The sequence below is a fragment of the Epinephelus lanceolatus genome, chromosome 20 (assembly GCF_041903045.1).
Source record: "Epinephelus lanceolatus isolate andai-2023 chromosome 20, ASM4190304v1, whole genome shotgun sequence".
NCBI classification, from domain to species: Eukaryota; Metazoa; Chordata; class Actinopteri; order Perciformes; family Serranidae; genus Epinephelus; species Epinephelus lanceolatus.
Window position 1 is genome coordinate 34,841,151 of NC_135753.1, and position 13,650 is coordinate 34,854,800.

At 42.6% G+C, this 13,650-nt stretch overlaps 2 protein-coding genes across 16 annotated transcripts in view; both read left to right on the forward strand.

The window, feature by feature from the left end:
- Nucleotides 1–10,110, forward strand: part of kcnh2b (potassium voltage-gated channel, subfamily H (eag-related), member 2b) — a 413,129-nt gene extending 403,019 nt beyond the window's left edge. Inside the window, exon 22 of the mRNA XM_033638617.2 lies at nucleotides 766–10,110. Coding sequence (XP_033494508.2) covers nucleotides 766–1,188 — 423 coding nt within the window. The 3' untranslated portion in view covers nucleotides 1,189–10,110. The remainder of the gene's footprint in view (nucleotides 1–765) is intronic.
- Nucleotides 10,111–13,396: 3,286 nt separating this feature from the next.
- The window catches only part of LOC117264706 (uncharacterized), a 170,532-nt gene continuing 170,278 nt past the window's right edge, over nucleotides 13,397–13,650 (forward strand). For all 15 annotated transcript variants that reach the window (XM_033638896.2, XM_033638893.2, XM_033638894.2 and 12 more), the window contains exon 1: nucleotides 13,397–13,482. The gene's annotated coding sequence lies outside the window, so the exon portion shown is untranslated. The remainder of the gene's footprint in view (nucleotides 13,483–13,650) is intronic.

Sequence of the window (13,650 nt, forward strand, 5' to 3'; positions counted from 1 at the left end):
GTGCTCTGCTTATATAATGGTTAATTATACAACAATCATCCATCCATTTATATCAGCTTATGCTGGGCTGGGGCGCTGGGGCAGCAGACTGAGCAAAGCAGTCTAGACATCCCTCTCCCCAGCAACACTTTCCAGCTCCTCCTGGAGGACCCCAAGGCATTCCCAGGCCAGATGAAATATGTAATCCCTCCAGCATGTTCTGGGTCTGCCACAGGGCCTCCTACCAGTTGGACGTGCCTGAAACACCTCTAACGGGAGGCGCCCAGGAGTATCCTGATCAGATGCCCGAACCACCTCAGGAGCAGCGGCTCTACTCCGAGCACATAAAAACAACTTGGTTTTGGTTCGAGGAAGATCATTTGTTGATTTGAAATACCTGCTTTTGGTGGCACAATCCCGGCTGGAAACATAGAGATGTCTCTGTAAAAAACAATTGGTGGCTAAAAAGCTGCAGGAAAGCAGGGATGACTCACTAAGAAACAACTGGCTTCATTGTTTTTTGGTCTTGAACAGTGTTCTGCAGCTTGGCAGCTCCTGACGACAAAGTCAGCTGATACACTATGTCACTAGAATCATTGATATGATTAGTATGAAATTGGAACTGTAACATATCTGTGGTTTGAAGAAATCTACAATGCCAACATTTCGTCTGGGCTGAAAATACAATACACAGAGGTCAACCCTCATAAAAGAAATTTAACTCTGTAACAAGAAGAAGAGTAGTAGCTGCCAGTCCCACTGACCTCTCAGTTTCTCTCCCTGCAGATCTTGGATTCCCAGGACTTTGAGGAGTTCCCGGCCAAGCCTCTCGACTCCCTGCAGCCCCAGGACTCCCCACTGATCCACACCAGCCAGAGCCAGCTCGCTCCCTCCGGACTGGACAGCCTGGGGCAGCATCTGGAGTTGGAGCTGGGACTGGGCACTGGGGCTGGAGTCATTTCAGGGCCAGCTGTAGGTTCAGGTGTAGGGATAGATTTAGGGAGTGGGGCAGCAGTGGGGTCAAGCTTAGGAGCAGGGTTAGACTTTGGTTCAGGGGTATGTTTAGGGTCTGGGGTTGGACCAGCCGTGGGAACGGAGGTACCTTCCCTGGATCTAGAAACCCAAAGGAGGCTGTCCCTACAAGAACCACAGACACCTCTGGACTCACGGACACCACAGAGACACAGCTCTGACCCGGGGGGGAGCTAAGGAAGAGGTGAAGGGGGAGGAGAGGGGGATGGAGGGAGGGACACAGAGAAAGAACGACAGCGATGTTTTACCCCTTCTGTTTCCACTGTTCCTCATGGCACTTTGGAGATCAAGAGGCACCTACTGTACCTACCACAAAAACTTTTTAGGGCACCCAGCTACTGTATCTTCACCGCTGAAATTTCACCTCTGACCTCTTCAGAAAGGACACCTGGATCAGAGAGAGTGAAGCCAGGCAGGCGGGGGGGTCAAAGAAAGGATCGAGGCCTCTCTCTGTCTCTCTTCCACAAGTTCCCCCTCTCTTCTTATAAAACATCAGGAGCTTTCTGAACTCCACAATGGTACAACCTTTAACCAAAACCACAAACAGAGCAGAGAGGAGCTCTGCCACTTAATGAACACAGTCCAGCCAGGTCGACCCAGACCGATCCGGTCTGGACCTCTCAGTCGTCTGCCGAAGGTTGACGCGTCACACACATAACTGACTGCTATCCTGTAGAAGAATCCCTTTACTGCTGTGTCCAGTGTTGGATGACTGACGAGAACGAGACAACAACGGACAGAATAATGACGAAACAAGTAGCCATTTACGTCTTGCACTGAAAATCCTATTGATATAATGATTATTCTATTCTATATGTCCGTGGCGCTTCCGATAAACTCACAAACTGGTTGGTAAATTGTAGTGTTAGCTGGCCTAACAGGAAACCTGCTGTCCCGTTCTGTCATTGGTTCCTTCCCCCCTGATGTCCTGCCCCAAGAGGCGGAGCTAACGCTTCCCCCTTCCCAAGAGCACACTGGATTGGCTGGTTTGCACCTCAGGGGTGGGAACTGGAGGGTTAAAAGCCATGAATTTTCTCGATGAACATATCAGCTGCCCTATCATAAGCATTGTACAGATTTGCTAGTGAGTGAAGAACACATGGCATGCTTGGGCAGCGTCACAAACAGGTAAACTGGCAAACTTACAAGTTTACCACGAGAACAGCGCACCAAAAACAGCTCACTATAAACAACGACACAAGCAGGAAACCCCAGTTTACTAATTCCATGAGCTATGAGTTGTGACCTTGTAGAGAAACAGAGACGCTACAATGATATGCGACATGACACTGGCCTGCTTTTATTTCTAAAAATCAAAGCACATGCATAAAGGAAAAAAAGGTTGAGTGATTCTAGTTTATCATAGTTGAATTTGCTACCTCAGATTTCATCGATCCTTACTTTTGTTTTTTCACCTGAGCAAGCGCCCAGAATGCTTTCACACGCTTGTACATACAAGTTCGTCACATGATCCATAAATATACAAGTTTGCCAGTTTACAATGACCAGCCGAATGCGCCATTATTCTATGTACAGTACAATATGCAAACACTGGCAAGAAGAGATGAGTGAGTGTGCTTTAATCTTATTACGTGTGTGTGAAAAGTTCAGGTCTAAACCTTTATACGTGTTTAATGTTTGTCCTCGTTTGCAGAGCATGGCGTATAGTGCGTTTGCTTTCACACACTGTAGAGGGTCACTGGATTGTAATGTTTAGGACAAATATGTTTTCTTTGCCCCAAACTGATTTTAGCAGCTTTTTCAAATTATGAATTATGATGAAGTGTTTTTTGAATCTAGACAGCACAAATAAAACCCTTTATAATGTAGGTTTTGAAATACTTAGGAGGTCATCCAAGAATTTTCAATACTACAGCAGGAGACACTGTACTTAAGCACCACTGTTTTAGGGACTACGTCGTGTTAACTTAAGCCCATTACCTCCCATTTTGAAGTTCTCATAAACATCTGATCCTTGTCATGTCATGTTAGCAGGCCACCAACACAGTAACGCAGATTCTCCGAGGTATAGAGATGCACAGATGCTGAGAACTTCACCACACTTTACTTAAGCCCCGTTTCCACCCAGCAGTACGGTTCAGTTCAGTTCGGTACGAATTTTTTCTGTTTCCACTGTGAAAAGTTGTGGATGGTACCAATGGAACCGTTCCGTACCGTCCCCATTTTTGGTCCCCCTTCTAGTGATGGCCAAATGAAGCCTCATGAAGCATTTTCTTTATTTTCTGAGCAGCTCAAATAATGGTAATAAAGTGAAGCCTTCAACCTTTTGTTGAACAAAAAGCACCATCTAGTGGGCTCATAAAATGAAGAAAATGCTTTATGATGCTTCATTTGGCCATCACTACCCCCCTCTGTTGGGGTACATAGCACACAGATCTGGTACTAGTGCTGGCCGGAGCAGTGAGTGACAACAGCCCCACCCACATCTAAGACTACTGTTTGTGATGGAAACACTAAACGAACCCTCTAGGTTCTAGGTACCATGTCTGAAAGGTTACTCGTGGTTCCAAAGGTACCATACCAAAAGTGTTTGGTGGAAACGGGGCAAGATAGATTGCAAAATAAGAGATGCTTCGTATGTACAGATAGAGCAAACTGGCAAAAACAAACATGCATTAATCAGTCTGCCATTGAAGCAAACACAGCCTCATTCAGTCCTTTTGATTTAGGATTGATTCATTTGGCCATTTATCACACTGCACTGTTGAGGTTCATCAAATGTACCACTGCTCAGGTTTCATTTGGCTCAGTGCATTGGCATTGTACTGCTCTGCTGTGTGACACACTGTAGACTGACCTGACAAATAACACCATTTTAGGAGACCAAGGGAGGGTAATGTGTCGAGGTGATCTTGGATCTGTGAACTGAAAACATCTTTGGTCCAGGCCTCCATCTTTCATGCTCCTACATAATACTGTATCACTTCAGAGGAAGACTGTATCTCACCAGCCACCGGATAAGTCTGGCATGTCAAGAAAATGACAACTAACTGATGAATGATATGATTTCCTGTGTTTATAAATGATGTTGTGACTTCAGTCATGGAGGCTCAGTGAGCAGGTTGAAGAAAAAAATTATAGTATCAAAGAGAAAGGCGATTTACTGCATATGAAGAATTTCTGTATATGGAAAAAAAAAGCCCTGGAACTACGTTTAGATCAAATTATTGGATAGAAAATTCTAACAAATAGGGTTGGAAAAGTGCATGTCTACCACATGCAAATTTGAGAGATATGTACACCTCTCCTTTTAAATCTCACTATGAAGTATAAATGGAATGAATGGCAATGCAACTTCCCCCAGGATTAATGATAAGGTGATGGTGATGATGGAAATAACCATGGTGTAGTAAGGGTGGAGTCTGGAGTTAACCAGATATCTCAGGGCAGGCAGACGTGTCTGAAATAATATGAGCAGGCACAATGATACTTCCTTAAATTAAGAATTTCAAGAAAAACTTAAGTATTTTTCAACCTAAGTGACCTAACCTCTAAGTGAGTAATGGGAATAAAAACCTTTTGACATTGGTGTAGTATTGAGAGAGAGAACGGGCTGCAATGTAATCACTCGGGGCAACAAGACACCGTCAGTGTATGTCCACTAAAAGAGCTCGTTTTGCCACTGACAGGCCCAGATTGTTATCGACCCTTTTATTGTTAGTGAACAGTGTGACCGTTTTCTGGTGGGCGGGGCTTAGCTGGAGGCACAACAATTCTCCACAGACATTAGCTAGCACTAGCTAGCGAGTTCTGTTGGTTTGTTTTAGACAATGGAGGAAGATGATGCGAGTCTTGCTTTCGGAAATACTCATTCTGAGTGTCGGAGCGCACTCTGACACAAACTGGACCGTTTGTAAATTTGTAGCGCTGTCTTTGTTTTCGTTGACAGGCAGTGGCGGCTGATAGGTGATAAAATATACATTCTGAGCCATGACTCCTTTTATTCTGGCTCCCAGTAACACCACAAGACGACATTTGCCCTACAGCCCTTTGGTCGCTAGTTGTGTTTTGCCTCCAGCTAACAAACTGACATCATTGTGACATCGGCCCGAGGAGGATCTCTTGTCTGACAAAGACACAAAATGTTTTTCTTTGTCTTTTGCTTGAGCCAGCCTGTTTGTTATTGGGTCCAACCAATTTATTTCTCTGTAGGGATCCTTTCCATAATGTTGCCAGACACTGCTAATAACAATCTGATCCTGTCAATGGCAAAAAACAAGCACTTTCAGTGGAGGTACATTGACAATGCACTATTACCCTGAAAGATTAAATCATAGCTTGTTTTGCAGGTGTCAGCTGCAGCCCTCTCTGTCATTACTGAACTGGTTTAAAAAACTGTTGTTCCCATTAGTCACTTGTGAAAATAGGGTCCATGTTAAAATATACTGAAGTCACACATTAATTTCTGCAATATCATACAGTTTTATCAGTTTTTAGTTTTGAGTTGCCAAGATGAAGGGAAATAAAATGTCCTACGACATCTTCAAATTGTCTTCCCCCGATACAAAATTACACGGACAGACCCTTTTCCTGCACCACACGCTAAAGAGGGAAAGCCTTTTGAAGTGCAATAGTCCTTTAAACAGTTAAGACTTGTAGCAGCTTAACTACATCCGTTAACTTTTAGCACTTTACTTCTTAAACAGTGCAGATGTTTAATAAAGACTCAGGAACGTGTCACTGATGTTAAAGGGTTAATTTTCCTTTGTCTCAGAACTCAAAACCAACCAATCACAAGGAAGGAAAGAAAAATTGGAGTGTGACATTTACACAGTAACATCCTTAACCTTAACTGTGGCGGAGTTCCCCTTTAATGCAGAATTGTGAAGATTGTATTTAGCTGCTTGCAGGTCTAAGCTATTGTATTTATTTATTGTTTTAGGATTATTGTTGTTTGTGTTTTTTGTCTCGGGTTAATGAAAAGTTCATTTGGTGCAGCAAGTGAAGGCTTTCTGTTTAAACATGTATCTCCCATGTTCTCGTGTTCTTTAGTGCATAACTCTTGAAATTAACACTCATGAAGCCATTCACAATGCTTATTTAATATTTATGAAGTGCTTGTAGAGTGGTGCACATTATTACTATTATCATTAATAATTCTAAACTGATCAATACGCAAATGCACACAAAGCCACATTCAATACACAGTGTGCACGTGGCCTGTCTTACCTGTTTTCACAGTGACTGTCGGCGTCTCTCCTGTGCAGTAATCGGACCGTGCGGCTGCATGTAAGCAGCTGATGTCACGCTTTGTAAAGGTGCACTTTAGTATCGAACCAAAGCGAGTGAATGCTGTAACAAATCACTGGTGACATTTTAAACTCACATGTAAATGCAGCTGCATTATCTGTGATTTTAAAGTTCAACCAATGAGATTCTTAAAGTGACTTAAAATCATTTTTGGGTGTGATCGGGATGGTTTGGAAAACTTGAACCTAGAGAGCGAGGGTGGTTTGTACACTGTAAAAAGGGATTCAAGCGACTTTCAGATGAATTGTGATTGAACATATTGGTGGGTTATATACAAAGGAAACACATTCTCACTACCAACTCGTCAAATACTAACACTCAATCAGTGGCCCTACATGTCAAAATATGACAGGTTCCCCTCCAGCATCCCTTTTGGTCGCTTAGGGTCAGCATGTCAGTTTCCGCTTGTTACATGCATTGTGTTTTTTCAAAATAAACTTCCACGTGCAGAGGAAAAGTACAGTTTCTGCTTGTTAAATGCAAAATAAACTACCAACATAGGTTTATTGCATATTTAGGTTTACTCAAGTGGCAAACTCCGGGAATGAAAAATGAAACCAACGCGGAAGTGGCAAAAAAACGGCAGTTCCTCAAATGTCCACATGAGGCTGGCTCCAGTGGCAAGTCAATCCACACAGACATCCATGTTAAAATGTCCAACTTTACAACAGAAATAAACACGTTTACAGCCTGGTACAAAAAAAAAACAGTTTTGGTCTCTCTAGCTAGTTTCCCATTCTTTACATAACTCATCTGTTTACATATTTTTAAGGCTTAAAGTTATGGATATTTAAGGCCGGGGTGAGTAACAGGGCGTCTGCAAGTAGTGACGGCCAAATGAAGCCTCATGAAGCATTTTCTTTATTTTCTGAGCCCACTAGATGGCGTTCATGGTTTAAAGAGAGAGGCTCAAAGAATGGCAATTCAGTGTGCTTTCAACCTTTTTGTTGGGCTCAGAAAAAGGGTTTAAGGGTATCCATGGAACAGATTTAAGCAGCTGAAGTCATTTTATTTAGAGTTAAGGCATGTTTGTTGGGCTATGAGGAAGAGGTTAAAGAAAAGAAGTTGCTACTGGAAATATTATGTAGGAATAATAGTTCAGTGTGGTCAAGACTGGTGCTGTGTCTCAAATTGTGTACTTAGTACATTTCCATGTAGTATACTATGTTTAGTGATGGCCAAATGAAGCCTCATGAAGCATTTTCTTCATTTTTTGAGCCCACTATATGGTGCTTTTTGTTCAACAAAAGGTTGAAAGCACACTGAATTGCCATTCTTTGAGCCTCTCTCTATAATCCATGAGTGCCATCTAGTGGGCTTCATGAGGCTTCGTTTGGCCATCACTATCCGCAAGGTGTTGTTATCCACCCCTCGCTACTCCACAACTCCAACCTGTTATCTAAATATGGTCACTAAAACCCCAAGATGGTGGTGACCAAAATGCAGAACTCGAGGCTTCAAAACAGCAGTCCACAAACCAGTGGGTGACATCACGGTAGCTACGTCCATTATTTTATACAGTCTACGGGTTTACTTCCTCAGGTTTAGGCAACAAAAGTACATGGTTAAATTCAAAAATATGATCAAAGTTTGGGTTAAAATAAATGTGTCTTAATGACATATTATGCTACGTTGCTAAAGTAACTCTTCACACAGGACACAAACAGTGCTCTCCTGGGTGAAAGTCCTGTATTTGTTTGACCAATCCACCCTACTTTGTCTATCTTGTTCTTTTTACTACGCTCAGAGCGTCAGATTATGAGGCAGGCCATACGTGGCGTCGATAACTGACGCCAAGGGCCACTGACAGTGTTGATATTTGATGAGCTGGGAGTAAGAAGAAGCTGACAAAGTTGCTGGAATCCCTTTTTTACTGTATTTAAAATGTAAGTGAATGCATCATGGATGTCCAAAGCTGATAAGCTGACACTGACCAAATCTACTGAGTTCTTTTTACTACTGAACCCTATCTGCTTGTTGCCGTGTTTCGATTGGTTTACTTTGCTCACACACTCATCATTACCATTGGTTAGTTTTCACCAGCAGTCCCTGCCTGTGGTCACCAGGAACAAGATCCCATAACGAATCGGTCTTTGACTCCAAATATCCAGTGAAAACCCATAGAGATCTTTACCAGTGAATCTGATTTGAATACTGATTTTCAGAAGCGGGCTCTCCTCGCTGTCACACATACTGTAGCGAGAGTTTTGTTAGTGTTCAATAACAGTCACCTAGCGGCCTGAACTGTATCTTTACATTCAGAACTATGACCTCAAAACTAGAATGTGGTTGTCGTCGTCGACTCTTCTTCCTTGTATGTGACCGTAGACCTTAGTGGAATATTCAGTGCTACAGAATACATTTATGTAATGCATAATGCATATTACAAAAGTAGAGAGGGACTGGGGAGGGGGTCGTTAAAGGAGATTAGAGTGTTTTTTTTCCCCTTTGCATTTGAACACACACGTACAGATATGAAAAACCCAGCTTACAGTCATGCCTACACACACACACACTAAACACACACCTTCCTTAACTGCTCTTCCACACTGCTGAGCTTTTTTCAGCTCTGTACAACTTTCTATGAGTTCCAACAGACTTGGGATCTGTATTTGTAGATATTTTGAGCACTTGGGGAGGGGGGTTTGGTATCGTTTACACAACACTGGATCTGCTCTGTCACTCCTTGCCTGTACATACCGACTTCTACTACTTGTAAAGGAATCAAACTCTTTGGCACTCGTATAGCCAGCACTATGCAGAAACTGAAAAATTTCTTTGGCATGCTTTGAAATGCAGAATACTATAGAGGAAAATATACTAAATAAATAAAGTCTGCTCTAATTTCTTATGAAAATAATCACCTTATTGGAAATAAAAAAAATAAGATGTGGATGCAGTTGTCCATGGTAAAAATGGATATGATGATGAGGGTGATTAAAGGTGATTAGGATGATGACGCTCAAGACTTTTAATATTGTGCACATTTTTACTTGCATGCTGCACCGAGAATCGTCCAGCAGTCAGAGGGTTTGACGTGCAAAGCAGCTGATTTTTGCTGTATGCTTGCAAACTGTGTGTAGAGTGAAACACTGAATTCTTCCGGGTTACGGGAGAGTCATATTTATATATACATATATATACATACTACTTCCAGGTTATGGAAGAGATGGGTACTGAATAGCTGCAAATATAGTGATCCTGGATGATACAATATTATATTGTATATTTGTATCTTTGGTTGCAAACCACTGTAACGGAGTGATGCATGTGTGGCAGTCCTGGGCAGAACTGTTACCTGTTTCCCAAATATCAAGGAGTGCTTGATTTACCTTCTCCGGCTTATGTTTTTACTGTTGCCTACAAAGTTAAATCAAGCGCATCTAAAATGTTCTAAATCCCACTTTCGCCCAGCTGGGACAGGCAACACTCTGAAGACTGACTCTTATCAACACATGTGAGCGCACTTTTGGACCACGTCTTCTTTTCTTCTCAGTGCACAGGGTGTTGAAATCTGTTAGCAATAGCATATCTTTGACAGTTTGCTGAAAAGTACCGAGTAGTGTGACGGCCCAAAAAACTCTCACAAATGTTTTGAGAACAGTTAATCTTTTCAACAGTGTATACTCTACTGCAGTCCCTGGAATATTAACCATAGATTTCTAACACTGGGCTGGCCGATGCAGTGCTTTATTCATATCAAATGTTGAAGAACGGTGGAGGGAAAATGGTGAAGCTCTAGGTTCTGATTGTGTGATAGCATTATCAATGGTTGAACTTTATAAAATTTCAAAATATTTCTTTCAATAAACCTCTTTGAAAGCAAAACGATGATGTCAGGACTCCTTGTGTCATTTAGTCGGACTGTTAAGAGAAGAAGAATGTGTGACTGCACTCACTGTGGAAAAGTGTTTTTTCTTTCTCTTCATATTTTAGTCGTGAAGAACATTTTCTCATGTTTTAAAATGAGGATAAAGTTAGTGATGGCCAAGTGAAGCCTCATGAAGCATTTTCTTTAATTTCACAGCCCACTAGATGGCCCTCATGGTCAAGAGAGAGGCTCAAAGAATGGCAATTCCTTGTGCTTTCAACCTTTTGTTGAACAAAAAGTGCCATCTAGTGGGCTCATAAAATAAAGAAAATGCTTCATGAGGCTTCATTTGGCCATCACTAGATAAAGTCCTATGCTGTGTCTCAAATCGCATACTTCTGTACTTAAACTTAATATATTGAGTGCATAAGTGCGTTTACACTGAGAAGTATGGAAAAATGCAGTGCACTATGAGTACCCGGATGGTGCAGTCAAAACGGTCAAGAGGTTGAGTGTGGAACTATGGACACTTCTTGCCCTCAGTGGTCGCCTTTTGGCTACGTAGCGGAAGGGGAGGGACCACTTTTTAAACTGAAATGGCGGCAGAGGACTGTGCGACAGTGAATGTCGCAGCATTGTACAAATACATGTGTTGTTTGCACTAAGCACCACTATAATGTAAGCCAGCAGTATGTTTATTGGGTTAATTTAGCAGTCAGTAATGATTTGGTGCCTCGAACTTTAACGCGAATGCTAGTTTGCTAACTAGCTAACAGCTGCGGTTGTCATTTCCAGTAAGTGCACAATGGCCGTGTTTGGTTTGAGACAACACTACCCTGTCGAAATTCGCGCACTATGCCAATAAGTACATAGTGCACATACAGTAGTTAGTGATGGCCAAATGAAGCCTCATGAAGCATTTTCTTGGTTTAAAGAGAGAGACTCAAAGAATGGCAATTCAGTGTGCTTTCAACCTTTAGTTGAAGAAAAAGTGTACTAACTAAGTACGTGATTTGAGACACAGCACCAGTCTTGACCACATTGAACTATTATTCCTACATAATATTTCCAGTAGAAACTTCTTTTCTTTAACCTCTTCCTCATAGTGATGGCCAAATGAAGCCTCATGAAACATTTTCTTTATTTCATGAGCCCACTAGATGGCGCTTTTTGTTCAACAAAAGGTTGAAAACACACTGAATTGACATTCTTTGAGCCTCTCTCTTCAAACCATGAGCGCCATCTAGTGGGCTCAGAAAATAAAGAAAATGATTCATGAGGCTTCATTTGGCCATCACTACTTCCTCATAGCCCAACAAACATGCCTTAACTCTCAATAAAATGACTTCAGCTCCTTAAATCTTCCCCATGCATGCCCTTAAACAAAGTCTTTCCACATAGGACACATTTTACAGGTTCTTTAACGCATCACATACAGTCTGAGGTGTCACTGAAACAGAGCAGCAAGCTTGCCTTGGTTTTTCTTGAAGGGTTTTGCAGGTTACCCTAAAGTTCTACTGTTAGATGAAAGTGTTGAAATTATTCCCAAAGATGCACCAGCAGATCCACACTGACACTCCTCTTCACGAATATACCAGACACACTGTGTCACATACAAAGTGTGTGAAAGGAAATCTGTGACGCAAGTCTTATCAAACGTATTAAATCACTTTGTCTACTTGTCTTACTGCAGCCTAGATTTGCGCTGTGCAGCTGTATCGTGTAGAGAGAAGTTAATAATGAAATATTAGCTCAGACTCCATGTTGACAGACACCAGAGGTGTGAGCTTGAGTCACATAACGTTGAACAGAATTAAGTGGGATTTAAAGTTGTCCATCAGCTCTACGCAGAGCCTATGCCACTGTGAAGGGTTTCTGTGATATCCTGTAAAGTTTAGTTGATTCAAAACACACATTAAACACACATTAAACATGGCTTAATTGCTACAGTGTCAAACACAAGTACACAAATCAGCTTCACTATAACTCGCAGCATTCACAGACAAACACTTGTCTTCATCTGGACACATTTTCCCCACATATGCAACATGCTAATGTTATTAGCACAAGTCTATGGCATTTTACATTGTATAAATTAGCCTAGCGTCTACTTCAGGCTGGGCTTTGTGACTTTCCAACAAACGATTCTATAAAACAGTCACTTCAACAAAGGGTCTAACTATGAGGCCCCCTGAGCCTTTGGGCCCCTTGGCCTGTGCCTGATAGGCCCATTTTAATCCCCCCATGGCAGCAGTGAGTGAGTAATAATTAAGGATACCCCCCAACAAGTAAAAAAATACCCGAGGTGACTAGAAGCACACTACAGGCACTTGACGTTGAATCAAACATTACAAAAGCTCCAAGATGCTGGACAGAGACAGACGGTGCAGTCATGGGAGCGTTTGGGGAGAGATCCAGAGGGTGGGGCTGTGGATGGTGGGGAGTGGCGACAGGAGAATATATATAATCTGACATCACACACTGGCCGTGATGATGCAAGCTGGAGAAAGAGGAGGCACCCAGCAGCCGGGGAGTGATGTTTGCCATTTCTGTCACAGGGTGTCACTGTAAACCTATGCTATGTGACTGTGACTCATCTTTAGGGTTAAAATGCTTTTGATTTCCCCTCCCAAGTTCTTTACATGAAAAGTTATCTAAATTAAAGAGGGATTTGGAGGATATAATGTGAGAATAAACCAGAAGAATGGGTTTATTACATTATCTGGACATGTGTGTAGCTCATGTTTGTGTCATACTAACTGAATGTCTGTCTCACCAGAGTTATAAACTTATTGTGGTTTGTCTTGAATTGCTTCTGTTTCCAGTTGTGCCTATTTTATTTAAAGAATAATGCAGACAAACTGATCTAACTGTTTCTATGTTTACACCTGGCCTGTGTGTGATACAGGTGAATGTAACCGTGTCAGATCTGGTTTCTAACGGCTGCAGTTTCCGTATTTTCTGTAATAACTCATCCCGGTGACATTCCAGTGATCTGGGCGATATAAGGGCGTCTTCCTGGGCCGTGGCCGTATCCAGAGCCTGTCCCTCCCGGCGATTGGAGCGGCAACGTCCCGTAAAAGGAGTCAAACTTCTCCATTGAGTGTCCACGATGTCTGTCAAAAGTACATTCAGTGACGATTGAGGTCCGCCCCAGGGTTCGACAGCTGTGATTTGACGACACACGCGTCACTCACAAGTCAGCGTCGATTCCATTGGTTGGATTGAAAGACAGTCAGCGAGGTGGAGCTGTGATTGGCTGAGAGCGTCCCCGGGGAGGAGCATGTTAGTCTGAGGCCAGCGGAGTGCTCACTCGGGTGGGCGGATCGTAGCGGTGACAGAGACGCTCGCAGACTCCCGACAAACTGTCAAAAAGCGGACAACTAACGGTGAGTCACGTCTCAATATGGACATTGTGTTGTTGTCGCTGTTTGCGGGGACGTGCGGTGTTTGCAGAGAGCGCGGTTTGGGCGGGCGGACAGCCGGAGTCTTTGTAGCAGTGGAATGACGGTGATTTTGGATGAGTGATCTCACAGCACGCATCACAGCGACGGTGT